The following is a 20,751-nucleotide window of genomic DNA, read 5'->3' as shown; positions in this document are numbered from 1 at the left end:
AGTCTCCAGACCTTAATCCCATAGAAAATCTGTGGAGGGAGCTGAAGGTTCGAGTTGCCAAACGTCTGACCTCTGTGATTGCCAACAAGGGTTTTGCCACCAAGTACTAAGTCATGTTTTGCAGAGGGGTCAAATACTTATTTCCCTCATTAAAATGCAAATCAATTCATAACAGTGGGCAAACATACAAAATCAGCAGGGGATCAAATACTTTTTTCCCCCACTGTAGCTTAGTTAACCAAATAGCTACCCAGACTTTCTGCATTGACCCTCTTTGCACTAATACTTTTGACTCATTACATATGCTGCTGCTACTGTTTATTATCTATCCTGTTGCCTAGTCACTTTACCCCTACCTATTAGTGTTGCACGGTATACCAAAACATCTGTACTTTTCAGTATTCAAATTTGTCACATTTAGTACTTCTTTCAAATGTGTCTCACTTCATATACGGATTGAGAGGATCAAATGTCTAGTAATTTGTCTAAATCTTCAAGGGGGCAGTAGCTAGCTAGGATACTTGGCTTGCAGCTGACACATCGCGAGCGACTTTTGAGAAGCAAGCGAGAGAGGAAAAATGCCGACATCATGGCATCTTCAAACGAAAACATACCTCCACGCCCGCAGCTCGTTGACAAAACTGTCTGAAGACACTTACTATGGTAATAGGTGTTAAAGCAGTGCAGTGCCAGGGAGGTGTTATTTCCAAAACGACATAAAAACTACTTTAACCATTGTAACGTTGCCGTTAGTCTACTAGCAACTACATTTAAATTATTTTTGAGTGACAATGACATGAACATACACTATATATACACAAAAGTATGTTAACATCTCTTCAAATTAGTGGATTCAGCTGTTTCAGCCACAACCCGTTGCTGACAGGTGTATAAAATTGAGCACACAGCAAAGAAATCTCCATAGACAAACATTGGAAGTAGAATGGCCTTACTGAAGAGCTCAGTGATGGGGCCTCCCGAGTGGTGCAGCAGTCTAAGGCACTGCGCCGCAGTGCTAGATGCGTCACTACAGATCCGGGATTGATACCAGGCTGTGTCACAACCGGCCGTGACCGGGAGTCCCATAAGGCGGCGCACAATTGGCCCAACGTCGTCCGGGTTAGGGGAGGGTTTGGCCTGGGGGGCTTTACTTGGCTCATCGGCTCTATCGACTCCTTGTGGCGGGCCGGGCGCCTGCAAGCTGACTTCGGTCGTCAGTTGAATGGTGTTTCCTCTGACACACTGGTGCAGCTAGCTTCCGGGTTAAGCAGGCGGGTGTTAAGGAGCACGGCTTGGCGGGTCATGTTTCGGGAGGACGCATGATTCGACCTTCGCCTCTCCCGAGCCCGTTAGGGGGTTGCAGCAATGAGACAAGATCCTAATTATGCTGGACATGACATTTTTAACAATGCTTTTTTCCCCAAAAAAACTATTTAATTGCATCCGCCGTGGAGCCCAGTTTCATAATAGTGCTATATGTCGCAGCTGCTTTCCATAGTTTTGAAGTAATCACGTAGTAAAAACAGGCCTTATTTTAGAGCATTTTTCACCTTGCCAGGTCCTATTAGTTCTATTGAGCACCAACTCACCTTCCGAATGTTCTATTCCCAGTTTATTGTTCTACGTCACAATGCCTGCTTTGCTATTGTTGGCAATGAGACCTGCCCACGTTGTTTGTAGTTAAAATGTAAACAACAAAAAATGGAACTCAAAATGGAACTCTGAGGTGGTTTCATTGTTTACTATAGGTAAATACAGGTATGTCTGTCTATTTTGCCAAATATATCGCAATGTATATATCTCGATTTTTTCAAGACGGACACCATTTTAAATCAGGATAATCTCCTCTTTCTAATTACATAAGGTTGGGCAGTGTACTCTGCTGTCATCGATCGCTAGACCAGAAATAGTCAAAGGTTGCAATTTTTTCCCTACTTCCTCGTTATGCAGACATAAGCACACTTGGCACCATCAAAGGTGCGGATGTTTACTTTCTACACAAGTTATTATTTTTCAGTTTCGTCCTAAGAACAGATTGTAGTGGTAAAATAAAAAGGGATACATTTTTTGGTGCCATTTAGGCAAAATGGAATTCTAAGCATCACTCCAGTGATGCTTAGAAGTGAGAGGCTCTGCGATCGTTCAGTTCCATTCATTTGCTATGGGCTCGCGCTAGTGTTCCAGCTTAGCCAACGTTCTTTTGACATTTTTCAGCCTTGGGTGAATTTTGACTCGTTCTATTGTTCAGCTTATCGTGGATCGCAATTGAATATCACGAAATCGGGGACAAAAACTACTAATACCTTCGGTATGTGAGCAAGAAGCTCTGTCGCCCATGGAAACTGTGGCGAAGAAAAGCATTGCTGCTAAGGTATAATAGATGAGGAGGAATCCAGGCCAGGGTCGTGCTCAAGAGAAGACACATTCTGCAGGGAAGTGACACAAGGGTAGTTCTACTGAAAGCCTACTTCTAATTCTGAACTCATTGTAGAATGTATTAATTCTGTCAAATAACAGCAGACTTTTGTTTTCCATTGCAAAACATCTTGCTACGGTGTGCCATATTGAACACCTCCCAGTAGGTAGGTGTTCTGTTCACACAGGTTAGTCTCTAGCCCAGTCCTCAAAACAAGGACAGAGACCATCTCCCCAGGAGCATCAATGGGAGAATACAAAGTGCTTTTTCACTCCAAAAGAATTACAAAGACAATGCTTTCATGGCTTTAATCTTGTGATAATGTGAGCCCATCTGGTTATTGATGCCTTAGAAACAAAGCCCCTGCTGATGAATGGCTGTCAGTCTGATGTGAGCCATGGCAAAGAAAGAGAGCAGACAGAGCAATGCTTCCCTCTGGTCTTCATCCAGGCCAGACCGCCTTCATCTACACACAAGGGACTTATAACTTCATCAGTGATACTGCTGCTCGACTGTGGCCAAACCTAACACCTGCATGGAAAGGAATTGTGTGTGCGTGTGTGTGTGTGTCTAGCCCACAGAGTTACACTGTCTGGCATTCTGTACCCGAAAGCCTGCCTGGTCTGTGAGTTTGGACACTAAAAAAGCCAGACTAGCGGTTTTCATGCAACCTTTCAATCCTGAGGTAATAAGCCATGTGACAAACAAATCTCTCACACTCTAATGAGTCCACCTGCCAAACCACTCGAGAGCATTAAAGGAGAATGATAGGGGGAAATAATGTTCAACCACAACACACAGTTGGCCTCTGTGTGTAGACACAAATAACCCAGTCAGACAAAAGAGGAACTTACCGGGCTGATGGTCTGATGTACCCTGCTGTGGCTGCCTCTCCTCATGGCCGTTCTCACAGACAGCGGCGGTGGCTTGGATAGGCTTTGGCTGGGGCTCTGGTTCTGTATCCGTGTGCATTGGAACTGGTTGTAATTCCGGTTCTGGATCATTATGCACTGGAGGAGGAGACCTCAGCTGCTTCAGACGAGGTTCTAGATCGGTGTGCATTAGAACCACCGGTTCTGAGTCTGTGTGGCTCTGAGTAGCAGTCTGTGGGCTCAGCTCTAGGCCTCCAGTGTCCTTCTCCGGCACCACCTCCTCCTCCTCCTCTACCTGTGGTGGGGCCTGTTGTGGTTGTGACCCAGTAGGCCTGCAGCTTGAACACACATAGCCCTGGCTGGGCTGGATGTCTGCATGGCCTGACGACTGGCGCTCACACTCCAGGTGAAGCCATCTGGAAGCAGGGGGAGAGGAAAAATGAAGATTAAGGACATCACACATCAATGGAAAAAGAGACCATGCTAAAACAATGGAGAAAGAAAATAGAATGAACAACGGGACTGTGTGTGTTAGTACCTTTTACAACTGTGGCAGGACAGCAGGTCTTTGTGGTGCTCTGGGTCCAGGATACAGGCACATAGCGTACAGCTAAGGCTGGGGTCCTGATGTTGGACACAGGTCTCACACAGCAGACTGGTGTGGTGCCACTGACCGCTGGTCCTGGTGCCACACTGGACACACACTCTGCAGTTCTGGAGGAGGGAGAGAGATAGACAACTGAAACTGGAGCAATGATACTTTGTTTTGTTTTTATTAATCTCCAAGAAGACTCAGATGAGGCTTCAGTCTGAACTAAAGTGCTTGGGCGAGACGCAGCAGCTTCAAGAGTGGAGGAGAGAGAGAGGAGCGAGTTAGACGGCGCAAGAGAAAGAGCGAGAACAGAGCAAAAGAGAAAGAAAAGCAAGAGGGGGTTGGGTGCTGTGTGGGCTGTGTTCCTTCTGTGCTGCCGAGTCAGACTGAGAGGCAAAAGCTAAGTGAGTGTGAAGATGTTCCGCCACCTGGCCGGCGCCTCACTGGCTGCTGCGGTCTGCAGTCAGATCTCCACCCACCACCACCACCACCACAGCTGATAGGCCACCCAGACAGGCAGTGCGTACCACCTGCTCCGCCAGAGGAAGGGGCCACAGGCAGGGGATGATGACGCATACGGTTTGATTTCCCCGCCGCGCACACACACTACTACACACACGGGCGCTGTAGCCTTATCTGAAATGATACAGGGTCTGAGGCTAAACGGCAGCCTTTAAAAGAGCAGACTGTGAGTCATTTCTTAACCACAGGAAGCACAGATACAACCACGGAAAAAATGTAATATTCTCATCAGGTAGCTGAATTTCTCAATATGAACTGTGGGAGTTTTAAACCTCTGTTCATACGTATTGACAAATAAAAGGAACAGACAACCCTTTTATTCCATTTCTCATTCTATACAGATTTCTTCCCCCCGTGCCATCTACAGCTTTTCATACCATACAAACTCAGCAAAAAAAGAAATGGCCCTTTTTCAGTACCCTGTCTTTCAAAGATAATTCGTAAAAATCCAAATAACTTCACAGATCTTCATTGGAAAGGGTTTAATTTCCCATGCTTGTTCAATGAACCATAAACAATTAATGTACATGCACCTGTGGAACAGTCGTTAAGACACTAACAGCTTACAGATGGTAGGCAATTAAGGTCACAGTTATGAAAACTTAGGACACTAAAGAGGCCTTTCTACGGACTCTGAAAAACACCAAAAGAAAGATGCCCAGGGTTCCTGCTCATCTGCGTGTACGTGCCTTAGGCATGCTGCAAGGAGGCATGAGGACTGCAGATGTGGCCAGAGCAATATATTGCAATGTCCATAATGTGAGACGCCTAAGACAGAGCTACAGGGAGACAGGACGGACAGCTGATCGTCCTCAAAGTGGCAGATCACGTGTAACAGTACATCCGAACATCACACCTGCGGGACAGGTACAGGATGGCAACAACTGCCCGAGTTACACCAGGAACGCACAATCCCTCCATCAGTGCTCAGACTGTCCGCAATAGGCTGAGAGAGGCTGGACTGAGGGCTTGTAGGCCTGTTGTAAGGGGCAGGTCCTCACCAGACATCACCGGCAACAACGACGCCTATGGGCACAAACCCACCGTCGCTGGACCAGACAGGACTGGCAAAAAGTGGTTTTGTCTCACCAGGGGTGATGGTCAGATTCACTTTTATCGCCGAAGGAATGAGCATTACACCGAGGCCTGTACTCTGGAGCGGGATCGATTTGGAGGTGGAGGGTCCGTCATGGTCTGGGGCGGTGTGTCACAGCATCATCGGACTGAGCTTGTTGTCATTGCAGGCAATCTCAACGCTGTGCGTTACAGGGAAGACATCCTCCTCCCTCATGTAGTACCCTTCCTGCAGGCTCATCCTGACATGACCCTCCAGCATGACAATGCCACCAGCCATACTGCTCGTTCTATGCGTGATTTCCTGCAAGACAGGAATGTCAGTGTTCTGCCATGGCCAGCGAAGAGCCCGGATCTCAATCCCATTGATCACGTCTGGGACCTGTTGGATCAGAGGGTGAGGGATGGGGCCATTCCCCCCAGAAATATCCAGGAACTTGCAGTGCCTTGGTGGAAGAGTGGAGTAACATCTCACAGCAAGAACTGGCAAATATGGTGCAGTCCATGAGGAGGAGATGCACTGCAGTACTTAATGCAGCTGGTGGCCACACCACATACTGACTGTTACTTTTGATTTTGATCCCCCCTTTGTTCAGGGACACATTATTCAATTTATGTTAGTCACATGTCTGTGGAACTTGTTCAGTTCATGTCTCAGTTGTTGAATCTTATGTTCATACAAATATTTACACATGTTAAGTCTGCTGAAAATAAACGCAGTTGACAGTGAAAGGACGTTTCTTTTTTTGCTGAGTTTACCTGTAATATACAGCAGAGGACAGGATTATTATTTAATTTTTAAAGGGCATGTTCTGCCCCATGAACTTTTAGGGGGCATTTTGAGGCGTTTATGACATTTTCATTTGTGGGGGGGGGAAAATAAACTTAAATAACGAATGTGGAAATGTTTCTAAAGTCGTGTATTGGCAAAAAAGCACACATTTACTCAATTAATGTCATTGTAAAATACTTTATATAATTATTATTAATTTAAAATCACATATGTAAAAATTCACATTATTTGTGGTGTTAGTTGCCTAAATGTGATGCCTAACAATTGGACACACCAATGATCAGTATTAAAATTCAGCTATTCGTAACACATAAATAAATATAATTACAGGACAACTAAGTAATTTATGGAACAAGGTTGATCTATTCCTCTGGTGGGCCTTCGAGAAGATCATTCGGTCCGTCAGCGTGCTGGTATTGAGCTGGATTCTCCTGTCCCTTTTTACACTACTCATTAGTGAAAAAGCCCATTCCACCTTGGCTGAAGCAAAAAAAAAATATATATATTTTTTTTAACTAGTTTAAGTGACAAATGAACTAAACTGACCATGCGCTGCTTTGTGACTGAGGCTCTCATATTTTTTTAGACTGAGTCCATGTCACACAAAAATCTAAAGCGATAGCCCCGCGAAAGCTCTTAGATGTCTTTTGTACCAAAGTTTCGTGGCAGGCTTTGCATAACATTACAGTGGCAGGATCTTGAATGGCCTCGACCCCCACCCAATCAATCTTCCATACCTCGATGGTAGTGTTTTTTTTACTGTGGTTTTGACGGTTGACTTGCTCAGTGGTAGAGGCTGGCGGTGGGTCATTATTATTAACATATTTTTCTACTTCTGCTGTCGTTGATGTTTGCGCCGTCGTTTTTCAAATTAGAAATCGCTCAATGCCAATAAAAAAATAGTTGAGAAAGGGGAGCAGGTCTGCTTACCGTGGACAGATTGACAGGAGTGAACTCCTTCACTTTTCCTCTTCCCCTGTTATTATTACCCGAGGTGCCCAGGCTGTGCGATATGGGGGGGAAGGGGCTTGATCTCGCTACTGCAGCCGGTGTATAGTTTTAATTTGTGATATCTTACAATACATTTAAGGGCATTTATTTGCCCTCGTTATGACAATTTAGGGGGCATTTAAGAAACTTTAGTGGGCATTTCTGCCCCCAGTCCTCGTTAAATTACGACCCTGATACAGCACCTTACACTATATAGTCTATCTTTCACAGTATTGTAGTGTCTTCCACATACTTTACACCTCCATCCGTTGGTAGGGATGTCGTCGATGGCCGGTTGCAGGCAGAAGGTGTGGTAGCCTTTGTCACACATGTCACACACCAACATCTTATCGTCCTCCCCTGGGTTCCTGCACACATGGAGAAGGACACTTGAGGATTGTACATATATTCTTTGGCTCTATGGACTCTATACGTAGCCCCTTGTGCACTAATCCTCAAAACTAACGACTGCTGCAAAGTCACAGCTAAAGGGTCAATGTGTTGGTCTAATCTGTATTGCAGAGCCGATCTGAACTTATCGCCGGACTCGGTTGCTAACAGTAACCAGGCTGTTTGAGGTACGAGACGAAAGAGCAGTGCCTGAGGGTGCGTTACCCACAAACCACAGTGGAAGCACAAACAAAATCACACAGTTTCCACCTCCGTGCCTGACGGCCACCGACACACAAATCTCAATACAGGGGCCAGGTCAGGTGTGTGGGTGGACGGATGGGGCGGTTGGAAGGTGACTCACTTGCATGTCTGGCAGACCTTGCACTCGGGGCACTGCCAGCCGGCTCTCCTCAGCGGAGTCACAGCCATGTCCAGGCAGGCCCCGTGGTAGTGCTGCCCACAGCTGGTACAGAAGAGCTGGTCAGGGAGCTCCCCAGGGCTGTCACACAGTGCACAGATAAAGTCGTCTGGAACTAAGAGGGGGAAGGTAAGAGGGGGAGGAAAGGAGAGAGAGTAAGAGGGAGGGAGGGAGCGGGGGAGAGAGAGAGAAATGGAGAATAGAATGGGGATTGTGAGTAGCTAGTGTCTAGAGTTTTTCCTTGGTCCTACTTATGACAGCATTACTTCAATTATTTCAAGTGAATTATTAGAATGCTGGACTCACATCTGCTGATGGCCAGTTCTATATGATCTGGACAGAGGAGGGAGAGACTCCTGATATCCTGAAAAGTCCCTGCCGCCCCCGCACATGGGAAATGGTACAGTCGAGCACATCCTTCAGCACAGCACTTGATGGAGGCTCCAAGGCGCTTACAGTACGCACAGTGCTAGAGAAGGGGGAGACAAGAGAGTCAATCAAATATATTTATACTGAACAAAAATATAAAACTCAACATGCTAAATGTTGGCGCCATGTTTCATGAGCCGAAATAAAAGATTGCAGAAATTTCGATACGCAAAAAAAACATCTCAAATTTTGTGCACACATTTGTTTACATCCCTGTTAGTCAGCATTTCTCCTTTGCCAAGATAATCCATCCACCTGACAGGTGTGGCATATCAGGAAGCTGATTAAAACAGCATTATCATTACACAGGTGCATGTTGTGCTGGGGATAATCAAAGGCCACAATAGAAATTGCAGTTGTGTCACATAACACAATGCTACAGATGTCTCAGGTTGAGGGAGCGTGTACAATTGGCATGCTGACTGCAGGAATGTCCACCAGAGCTGTTGCCAGAGAATTGAATGTTCATTTGTCAACCATAAGCCGCCTCCAACGGCGCTTTAAAGAATTTGGCAGTACTTCCAACCGGCCTCACAACCGCAGACCATGTGTAACTATGCCAGGCCAGGATCTCCACATCCGGCTTCTTCACCGGTGGGATCGTCTGAGACCAGCCACCCCGACAGCTGATGAAACTGTAGGTTTCCACAACCAAAGAATTTCTGCAGATACTGTTCGAAACAGTCTCAGGGAAGCTCATCTGCATGCTCGTCGTCCTCACCAGGATCTTGACCAGAACTGCCGTTCGGCGTCGTAATTAACTTCAGTGGGAAAATGCTCACCTTTGATGGCCACTGGTACGCTGGAAAAGTGTGCTCTTCACTGATGAATCCCAGTTTCAACTGTACCGGGTAAATGGCAGACAGAATGTATGGTGTTGTGTGGGTGAAACAGGAAGCTATCACATAGCCAAAAACATGGTTCCTATTTACACAGTCAGCAAAGATGGCTTCAAGATCCAAGATTCCTATTTACACAGTCAGCAAAGGTGGATTCAAGAAGATACAAGATTCCATCTCGCACATATCCACTATCCCAACACTATAACAAAAATAAGGGAGATATTGAAACATGTCGCGTTGAATGACTGGACCAGACTTCAATGCTTCAGACACTAATGCCACCTTGCAATCGGTAGGCTGTGTGTGTTACATGTTAAAGACACTTACTTATCATTTCAATTATAATAATGATTGAGCCTACTTATACATAATTACACAATCATAAGCTTCCTATTCCATCTGCAGCCTATTGCTGCCTGCATAAATAATTAACTTAGGTTATTTAAGAACTCATAATGGTAAAATAGGAGATGGGAACTCATGTTATTAATTCATTAGTGCGGCGCTTAAAGCACACTATATTTTGATGAGCGTGTAAAACATTTGTTTGTTAATATTAGGTGTAATAATCCTATTATCATATGTAGCCAGTAACAATGGTGGAAACAATTTGTTTCATTTGGTTTTGTATTCCGTTAGCACAGTGTGCATTCATTCATACGATCTCATTTTAGAAGTGATGTTTTCTACCCTGACACTTGTTTGAAAATCACCATTCATAATCGCAATCTGGCCCCAAAAAATTGCAATTAGATACTGTATTTTGTCCAAATCGAGCAGCCATAGGGCTAAGCACGCACCCCTGATGGGCCCCGGTGTTGAGGCTGAGCTTGGCGGATGTGTTGTTGTCTCTCACTCTCTGGGGGCGGCCTGTCAGGAAGTCCAGGATCCAGTTGCAAAGGGAGGTGTTCAGTCCCAGGGTCCTGAGCTTAGCGATGAGCTTAGAGGGCACTATGGTGTTGAACGCTGAGCTGTAGTCAATGAACAGCATTCTCACATAGGTGTTCCTCTTATCCAGGTGGGAGTGGGCAGTGTGGAGTGCAATAGATATCGCATCATCTGTCGATCTTTATGCAAATTGAGAGGGTCCAGTGTGTCTGGGATGGTGTTGTGAGTCATGACCAGGCTTTCAAAGCATTCCATGTGCAAAAAGTCCCTCAGGGTTGTGGCGACAACAACATAACACATTTATTCAATCATTTGAAGAATAACCATCCCATTCTTTAATATTGCATTGTAAAACAATTTCTTGTTTTTTAAGCACCTGACAGCAGCAATGCCCCTCAGCCACAAAGCACTTCATGGCTACAGGGCGATTGTCATTTAGACAGGTTATCTTGGCATTCTTGGGCACAGGGTCTATGGTGGTCTGCTTGAAACATATAGGTATAACAGACGGTCAGGGAGAGATTGAAAATATTAGTGTAGACACCTGACAGCTGGTCAGCGTATGCTCGGAGTAGATGTCCTGGTAATCCGTCTGGCCCCGCGGCCTTGTGAATGTTAACCTGTTTAAAAGGTCTTACTCACGTCGGCTACGGGGAGCGAGATCACACAGTCGTCCGGTACTCACTGGGCAGCTTGCGGCTGGCTTTCCCTGTGTAATCCATGATAGTTTGCAAGCCCTGCCACATCCTGTATTGACGTTTTGACTGTTTGATGGCTCATCAGAGGTTGTAGCTGGATTTCTTATAAGTGTCAAGGTTAGTGTCACCGCTCCTTGAAAGCGGCAGCAGAAGCCTTTAGCTAAGTGCGGATGTTGCCTATAATCCATGGTTTCTAGATACAGTGGGGAGAACAAGTATTTGATACACTGTCGATTTTGCAGGTTTTCCTACTTACAAAGCATGTAGAGGTCTGTAATTTTTATCATAGGTACACTTCAACTGTGAGAGACGGAATCTAAAACAAAAATCCAGAAAATCACATTGTATGATTTTTTAAGTAATTAATTTGCATTTTATTGCATGACATAAGTATTTGATACATCAGAAAAGCAGAACTTAATATTTGGTACAGAGACCTTTGTTTGCAATGACAGAGATCATATGTTTCCTGTAGTTCTTAACCAGGTTTGCACACACTGCAGCAGGGATTTTGGCCCACTCCTCCATACAGACCTTCTCCAGATCCTTCAGGTTTCGGGGCTATCGCTGGGCAATACGGACTTTCAGCTCCCTCCAAAGATTTTCTATTGGGTTGTCCACTCCAGGACCTTGAGATGCTTCTTACGGAGCCACTCCTTAGTTGCCCTGGCTGTGTGTTTCGGGTCGTTGTCATGCTGGAAGACCCAGCCACGACCCATCTTCAATACTCTTACTGAGGGAAGGAGGTTGTTGGCCAAGATCTCACGATACATGGCTCCATCTATCCTCCCCTCAATACGGTGCAGTCTTCCTGTCCCCTTTGCAGAAAAGCATCACCAAAGAATGATGTTTCCACCTCCATGCTTCACGGTTGGGATGGTGTTCTTGGGGTTGTACTCATCCTTCTTCTTCCTCCAAACACGGCGAGTGGAGTTTAGACCAAAAAGCTCTATTTTTGTCTCATCAGACCACATGACCTTCTCCCATTCCTCATCTGGATCATCCAGATGGTCATTGGCAAACTTCAGACGGGCCTGGACTGGCTTGAGCAGGGGGACCTTGCGTGCGCTGCAGGATTTTATTCCATGACGGCGTAGTGTGTTACTAATGGTTCTTTGAGACTGTGGTCCCAGCTCTCTTCAGGTCATTGACCAGGTCCTGTCGTGTAGTTCTGGGCTGATCCCTCACCTTCCTCATGATCATTGATGCCCCACAAGGTGAGATCTTGCATGGAGCCCCAGACCGAGGGTGATTGACCGTCATCTTGAACTTCTTCCATTTTCTAATAATTGCGCCAACAGTTGTTGCCTTCTCACCAAGCTGCTTGCCTATTGTCCTGTAGCCCATCCCAGCCTTGTGCAGGTCTACAATTTTACCCCTGATGTCCTTACACAGCTCTCTGGTCTTGGCCATTGTGGAGAGGTTGGAGTCTGTTTGAGTGTGTGGACAGGTGTCTTTTATACAGATAACGAGTTCAAACAGGTGCAGTTAATACAGGTAATGAGTGGAGAACAGGAGGGCTTCTTAAAGAAAAACGAACAGGTCTGTGAGAGCCGGAATTCTTACTGGTTGGTAGGTGATCAAATACTTATGTCATGCAATAAAATGCGAATTAATTACTTAAAAATCATACAATGTGATTTTCTGGATTTTTGATTCCGTCTCTCACAGTTGAAGTGTACCTATGATAAAAATTACAGACCTCTACATGCTTTGTAAGTAGGAAAACCTGCAAAATCGTCAGTGTATCAAATACTTGTTCTCCCCACTGTATGTACGTACGGTCACTGTGGGGATGACGTCGTCAATGCACTTCTTAATTAAGCCGCTGACTGAGGTGGTAAACTCCTCAATGCCATCAGATTAATCCCAGAACACATTCCAGTCTGTGCTAGCGAAACAGTCCTGTAGCGTAGCATCCACTTCATTGGAACACTTCCGTATTGAGCGCATCACTGGTACTTCCTGTTTGAGTTTTTGCTTCTTAGCAGGAATCAGGAGAATAGAGTTATGGTCAGATTTGCCAAATGGAATGCGAGGGAGAGCTTTGTATGGATTTCTTTGTGTGGACTAAAAGGTGATCAAGTGTTTTGTTGCCTCTAGTTGCACAGGTGACATGCTGGTAAAAATGAGGTCAAGCGGATTTCAGTTTCCCTGCATTAAAGTCATAAGGAGTGCTCTGGATGTGCCTCCAGGACAAAGTGCTTTTACAGTAACATGCTCTAAACCGAGAGTCAGATTAAAATTGATACAATATGGTAATCCAGTCCCTTACAGCATCTACAGACAAAATGAAAAACTCCTACAACAAAGGACAAAGAATTTCAAAGGAAGACCTCTAAAGTATTGTCCACAGAATGCAGTATTGCTCATGCAAGTCCGTGGTTCCCCCATCCTTTCATGCTTCCTTTAAAACGATCCATCAATGCTCTCAGTGCTTCCAGATCAAAAAGGTTCCCTTTGTCACACTATGATTAGCCCATTGATGCTAACACTTCCCTTCCAGAGTGTCATATCATATGCTAATGGTACTTCAGATTCCCTCAGAAGTTATTCCCCAAACACACTGAGTCATGCCTCCTCTCATCTGCAATGATCTGAACAAACTGACCAGGCGAAAGCCAGCCTACTGATGAGCTTCGACCATATTGCTATCACTCTTCAAGTCTTTTCCAACCATTGCAGATGAAGGCGGATGAATGTTTAGACACTTGAAAAGGAGCTGGTGATTTTCTGATGGTCTAGCAGGCAAGGGGGGTGCCAGACAAATGGGATGTGCCCCAAATGGATCCCTATTCCCTGTAGGCCCAAGTCAAAAGTAGTGCACTATATAGGGAATAGGGTGCCATTTGGAACGTAGCCACCCAGTCAGGGGTCTGTGAGTTGTGTTGGTGCTAATGCTACAGTAGGCACCGAGCTAAGCCACCATGACTCTATACAGCCTTCACTGTTGAGTGGCATGACCTTTTCCATTTCACAGCTGAGAGAGGAGAGAGCAGCGCTGCCAGGGGCGACCTTTACCAGCCGGCCTGATCCATCACCTCACCAGTCTCCCTCCCTCGTCCTCTCTCTATCAGTCTCTCACTGGAACACCCCCTTCCTGCTGCTGTCATTCATTACAGGCACCATGTTAACAGTGTGTCCATAGTGAATAAGAGTTAACGCATATTCATAAGCCAGTGCAAAGTGCTACTGTATTTACTGTAGACACTGACAACTCATGAGACAGTTAAAATCCTATTCTCTAGAGCAGTGGTATTCAAAGTCGGGGAACACAAAATTAAGAGTACAGAGTATAAAAACTTTGAGAAAGAGAATTTGAAAAATACAATTTTATTGAGTAAATGCATTTATTGGTTTCTTTTCATGTTGATAAGAGACGAAAATGCAATGAATTGAAAGTCATTTGTTTATGTAACAACCTTACATTTACAGACTTTAAGGTTAAGGTTGTGTCATTAGATTTAGGGTGGGCTTGCAAGAAATTCTTGGGGGGGGGGGGGGAAATGGGGTCCACAGAAACTCTGGCAGAAAAAAATTGGGTCCCCGCTGAAAAAGTTTGAATACCACTGCTCTAGTGTATAATCCCATTCACTTTATAGACATGTTTCATCAGTGGAATGTGGGCTGCTCACCTCTGTGCTACCTGAGTCGATGGATCTGTCCACGTTGAGCAGTGATTGTCCCTCGCCCACGCACACACCCTGCGACCATAACGCACAGCGGTGATGTGCCCAGCACTGCCCCGACTCCTCAAAGAGAGACTGGATGTCCACGTCTCCTGGGAGGCCCACATGAGCCAGCTCATCCCAGAACCTGCTGGCCTTGTCTGGGTCTGGTAACTCCCCATAGCTCTCAGCTCCACTGGAAGAGAGATGAGCAAAGACAACTGGAGATGAGGCAGAGGTAGAAAGAGTTGATGAAGCAAAGTGAGGCAACCTGGGAGGAGAAGACCGTAAAGGATTAAGGAGAAGAACTAATGCAGAGAGGAGAGGAGGGAGAGAGCAGAAGAGGAGAAAGAGGGGGTGGGAGGGGGTCGTATTATTTGGCTGTGACACACAAGAGGCTGGCTGTTCAGTCTCATAAAATCTGCTGAAAGGGAAGCGGTTCCCAGAGTCCATGGCTTGCTCTAGTGAGCCGCAAAGCATGCGGAAAATGTGGCGAGAGGGAATTAGCATTTATAAGGACCCTAGTTGGTTTCAGTACACAGTAAACACACAAACAGCCAAAAATGGAAAGACTGAGGTCTAGGATGATGATGATGGAGGAAGTTAGAATCATATTCCCTGTATAATGCCTTGTCATTGTTATGGCTCTTCTGACAGGAGCTTATATATTGTGCAATATAGGTTTAGTATTCAATGCACCTTATGGAACAGTGTGGACTATGAAGAGACACACGATAAAAAAAAAACACTAAACACACGTGGATTATGTGTTGTAGATATGTGGTAGTAGAGAAGTGGCCTGAGGTTACACACTTAATGAGTTGTGAAATCTGTTGTGAACGTATTGTAAGGTTTTTTAAATTGTATAACTGCCTTCATTTTGCTTGACCCCAGGAAGAGTAGCTGCTGCCTTGGCAACAGCTAATGGGATCCATAATAAACACAAAGCCACCATCCTTTTGTTTATATCGTCCTCCTCCCTCATCCTCTGTTTCTCTCCCTCTCCCCACCCGCACTCTCTCTCCATGGACCAGTCAAGTCTAGAGACCCGATGACCAATCACACTGCTCCAACACAACAATGCTTGGCTGGCATTAGCCTGCTGCCAGGGGAGTTGCGGTGTGTGTGTGTGTGTGTTAGTGCTCTGCACATTACGTCACAGGGACCCCAGGGAGATGCTCTATTGGCTCCAAAAGAGCCAAAACAAATTAGGCAGCTGTCCAAAACCTTTGTTGGCATAGTGCACAGTACGCACACACACAAATGTACAGAGCGCAAGCACACACACTGCAAACGCTCACGTGTTAGTGTTACTCTACGTGGCATCGTAGGGCCCCTGGTGACCACAGTAGGCAGAAAAGGCTTGCTAAGGTGGAGCAGAGCGGCACCAATTTAGCCTTCAAGAGCAGAGTGCTAGCGTTCATATACGCACTCAGACCCTTCCTCTGAAATACACAAAGCACTTATTCCACACATCAACTCTGAGATTACAGATCTCAGCTGCCAGCTAAATCACGTCATATAACGATGCTGCACACACATCTTCGTTTGATACTGTTTTCGTGTTCCTTTGTTTTTATGCTCATGTGTCATGTTTCTCACTCAAAGTCTGTGCGTCTGTATTGGACAGCAGCAGCAGAGCCCAGCTCTCGTTTTCACCCAGCTCATTAACCGGCTACAGAGGCCATCACAGATTTCACCGTCCCTGCTCAGCCAGACCAGCTCCGCTGGCCAAACCCTTTGCCAGCCAGCTCTACTTACTTCTGTGTGTCCCTCTGTCCTGAGCTGACCTCTCCGGCCGAGTCACTGGGCTTAGTTGTTCTGTCACCACCGCTGTCGGCGCCGCCTTGGCCTTTGCTGGCCTTCCTGTGGTCGCTGGAGTGGCCTACTCCGCCTGTCGCTTTGCGCTCGTGTCCAGGCGAGGAGTCAAACACTCGGAGATCCCCCTGACCCAGCAGACTTCGGCCGTCACAGTAACAGAAGGCACAGAGCTGCTCACTGAGAGAGAGAGAGAGAGAGATGGTTAATTATATATGGGACATTCAGCTATGCATGCAGTGCGTAAAAGTAGGAAAATGTATGAACTCACTACAAGTCGCTCTGCATAAGAGCATCTGCTAAACGCGTCTGCTAAATGACAAAAATGGAAATGGTCACTGGCTGGTCGTGAATTAATTATCTTTGGTATTGCCTGGTCAGGTGCAAGCAAAGCAAGTATACAGTCGTGGCCAAAAGTTTTGAGAATGACACAAATATTATTTTCCACAAAGTTTGCTGCTTCAGTGTCTTTAGATATTTTTGTCAGATGTTACTATGGAATACTGAAGTATAATTACAAGCATTTCATAAGTGTCAAAGGCTATTATTGACAATTACATGAAGTTGATGCAAAGAATCAATATTTGCAATGTTGACCCTTCTTTTTCAAGACCTCTGCAATCCGCCCTGGCATGCTGTCAATTAACTTCTGGGCCACATCCTGACTGATGGCAGCCCATTCTTGCATAATCAATGCTTGGAGTTTGTCAGAATTTGTGGGGTTTTGTTTGTCCACCCGCCTCTTGAGGATTGACCACAAGTTCTCAATGGGATTAAGATCTGGGGGTTTTCCATGCCATGGACCCAAAATATCGATGTTTTGTTCCCCGAGCCACTTAGTTATCACTTTTGCATTATGGCAAGGTGCTCCATCATGCTGTAAAAGACATTGTTCGTCACCAAACTGTTCCTGGATGGTTGCTCTCGGAGGATGTGTTGGTACCATTCTTTATTCATGGCTGTGTTCTTAGGCATAATTGTGAGTGAGCCCACTCCCTTGGCTGAGAAGCAACCCCACACATGAATGGTCTCAGGATGCTTTACTGTTGGCATGACACAGGACTGATGGTAGCGCTCACCTTGTCTTCTCCAGACAAGCTTTTTCCGGATGCCCCAAACAATCAGAAAGGGGATTCATCAGAGAAAATGACTTTACCCCAGTCCTCAGCAATCCAATCCCTGTACCTTTTGCAAAATATCAGTCTGTCCCTGATGTTTTACCTGGAGAGAAGTGGCTTCTTTGCTGCCCTTCTTGACACCAGGCCATCCTCCAAAAGTCTTCGCCTCACTGTGCGTGCAGATGCACTCACACCTGCCTGCTGCCATTCCTGAGCAAGCTCTGTACTGGTGGTGCCCCGATCCCGCAGCTGAATCAACTTTAGGAGACAGTCCTGGTGCTTGCTAGACTTTCTTGGGGGCCCTGAAGCCTTCTTCACAACAATTGAACCGCTCTCCTTGAAGTTCTTGATGATCCAATAAATGGTTGATTTAGGCGCAATCTTACTGGCAGCAATATCCTTGCCTGTGAAGCCCTTTTTGTGCAAAGCAATGATGACGGCACGTGTTTCCATGTAAATAACCATGGTTGACAGAGGAAGAACAATGATTCCAAGCACCACCCTCCTTTTGAAGCTTCCAGTCTGTTATTCGAACTCAATCAGCATGACAGAGTGATCTCCAGCCTTGTCCTCGTCAACACTCACACCTGTGTTAACGAGAGAATCACTGACATGTCAGCTGGTCCTTTTGTGGCAGGGCTGAAATGCAGTGGAAATGTTTTTGGGGGGATTCAGTTCATTTGCATGGCAAAGAGGGACTTCGCAATCAATTGCAATTCATCTGATCACTCTTCATAACATTCTGGAGTATATGCAAATTGCCATCATACAAACTGAGGCAGCAGACAGTGAAAATGTATATTTGTGTCATTCTCAAAACTTTTGGCCACGACTGTACACACATACTGTACACACACAAGGCAATATATTATTACAACAAAAATCTGTCGGAATTGAAAGTTACACATAGACCTTTGATCAACCTATACTCAATCAACTGATCAAGCCACATCCATGTATTCGAGGATCCAAAACAGAGGATCTCGAGCCACCATAGAGAGATGTGCCGAGAGGTTGGGAGTCAGTGAGGGAGGGAAAGTAAAGCGAGCCAGGCAGATCAGACCAGCGCAGGCAGCAAATATTTATCAGGTTGGTTTCTAGAGGAGATAGGCTTGTTAATAAGATTAATACGATCCCTGGCGAGATTCTGCCTGTCTGGCCTGACTGCCCCTCCATCAGCAACATCGACAGTGCAGTCAGTCTGGGAGATTGATTACAACCTTTAACAGAGTGACACCTGGGGGGGTGCACGTGTGTGTTTGTGCATTAATGAGAATAGCAGAGAAGCCCATTTGCCGAACGCATGTATACTGACAGACGGACCTATACATATCTCATTAACAAATATACAAACATACAGACAGACAGCATACAAACATATGAAGACTTGACATAGGCCTCTCTGACTGACCTGCTTTTGGCTCCTCGGGTAGTAGCAGGGCCAGCGGCGGAGGGTTCGGCCGCATCCCCAGTCTGAGGGCTCTGGACGTGGGGAGAGTGGGGCTTCTCCTCGGCCTCCCCCGGACCCTCAGTGGTAACCACCTCCACACTGTTCACCTGCTGCTGGGCTGGAGTATCTGATGGTGCAAAGACACAGAGGATGGGGTTTAGAGGCAGAGAAGCATGAATGTCTAGGCATAGAATCTAACCGGTACGTTTCCATAGATTCCTATGAGTCATGTATATTTGTGCCCTGAAGTGATCATCCATCTACCAAATGTCAGATCAGATGTGAATACAGGCATTAAGTCTCTGACCGACACAGAGGACTAGACGGTTGTCTTCAGTTCCAGGCTATTTGCTCCAGGTCAGAAACAGAAACACCCTTTGGTAGAGAAAGGGATGATGGTGGGAATATGGAGACCATATGCTGGAGCGCTGATTGCAGTAAACCCAAGGGGAGCCCACAGGCAGGTTTCCAGTCACATACGACAATAACAACGTTGACAAAAACACCAATTACTCACGTCACTTCAGACAAACAGAACAGAGGGTTATTAGAAACCTGAATAGTGGCCATGGCCTTTTACACAGACACTTTGAACATTGGACTATAATTGGACGTCTGACAAGTAACCTCTGAGTGGTTTGGGTTGAGTTTTGACATGTCTGTGGCTGGCCTGTACTTGTAGTTACATTCCATCTATTGGTGGTTTGTAATTTTGATGAGCATTTAGCGAACATGTCAATGCCACTGGCAATTAGGGGTTAAATAGATGTATTTAGTCCCAAAGGTCAAAGGTCTTCTCCAAGGTACATACCGTATGTTCATTGTTTAGGTTTGAAGGTGAGCAATGTATTAATAACCTATTGAGACAATTACTATGGCAACAAGCATGAAAGGAAAGGTAAAGTGACCCAAACACATGGTGTCATGAAAGGAGAGCCAGACAGACACAGGAAGGATTGGTACTAAAGGTCATGTCACGACCTCGGTGTTGACTTTTTCTGTTCTTGAACTCAGTTGTGCACACAAGTCAAGGGCCAAGACTATTGTAAAGACACATTGTGAGTGAAGACCCTTTAGTTCCAACTGGAGAAAGCAGACAGTAATGCAGTCTGACTCCGTTCGCCTGCACACCCCTATTGGAGCTCTAGAAGCCAGTCGGTGAGATAAATAACAATAGTGATTGTGTAACTTGTTCATAAAAATTGGGAACTTCGACCCAAAAAAATCTATACCCATTGTTAAAGCAAGGTAAAATAACATATCCCACTCCCAAATGCATGCACACACCCCCTCTGAAACACCTACAAGGTCTAGGGCAGAGAGAAGAAAAATCACTCCAACTATATAGCACCGTCCAACAACAGTGCATTCGTAGTATTCAGACACCTTTTCCACATTTGTCAAGTTACAGCCTTAATTTAAAATTGATTAAATTGTTTGTTTTTCATCAACCTACACACAATACCCCATAATGCAAGAAAAGGTTTTTAGAAAGTCTGCAAATGTATATGAAAAAATAAATAATTATATCACACTTACATAAGTATTCAGACCCTTTACTCAGTACTTTGCTGAAGCACCTTTGTCAGCGATTACTGCCTCGAGTCTTCTTGGGTATGTTAATACAAGCTCGGCACACCTGTATTTGGGGAGTTCTCCCATTCTTCTCTTCAGATCCTCTCAGCTCTGTCAGGTTGGATGGGGAGCGTCGCTACACAGCTATTATCAGGTTTCTCCATAGATATTAGATTGGGTTCAAGTCCGGGCTCT

The 20,751-nt window shown here is 45.5% G+C and overlaps 1 protein-coding gene across 5 annotated transcripts in view; it reads right to left on the bottom strand.

Moving 5' to 3' along the window:
- Positions 1 to 20,751, bottom strand: part of LOC139559962 (histone-lysine N-methyltransferase 2C-like) — a 150,529-nt gene that overhangs the window by 112,655 nt on the left and 17,123 nt on the right. For all 5 annotated transcript variants that reach the window (XM_071376447.1, XM_071376448.1, XM_071376449.1 and 2 more), the window contains exons 4-11: positions 18,943 to 19,108; positions 16,357 to 16,593; positions 14,563 to 14,791; positions 8,377 to 8,539; positions 8,014 to 8,185; positions 7,513 to 7,627; positions 3,827 to 4,002; positions 3,271 to 3,704 (exon numbers count right to left, since the gene is read on the bottom strand). In XM_071376447.1, the coding sequence (XP_071232548.1) occupies positions 3,271 to 3,704; positions 3,827 to 4,002; positions 7,513 to 7,627; positions 8,014 to 8,185; positions 8,377 to 8,539; positions 14,563 to 14,791; positions 16,357 to 16,593; positions 18,943 to 19,108 (1,692 nt within the window). The remainder of the gene's footprint in view (positions 1 to 3,270; positions 3,705 to 3,826; positions 4,003 to 7,512; positions 7,628 to 8,013; positions 8,186 to 8,376; positions 8,540 to 14,562; positions 14,792 to 16,356; positions 16,594 to 18,942; positions 19,109 to 20,751) is intronic.

This window comes from Salvelinus alpinus, chromosome 30 (genome assembly GCF_045679555.1).
Source record: "Salvelinus alpinus chromosome 30, SLU_Salpinus.1, whole genome shotgun sequence".
In the NCBI taxonomy this organism is placed as follows: domain Eukaryota; kingdom Metazoa; phylum Chordata; class Actinopteri; order Salmoniformes; family Salmonidae; genus Salvelinus; species Salvelinus alpinus.
The sequence above is the reverse complement of the archived record's forward strand: the minus strand, read 5'-3'. Positions and strand labels throughout refer to the sequence as shown.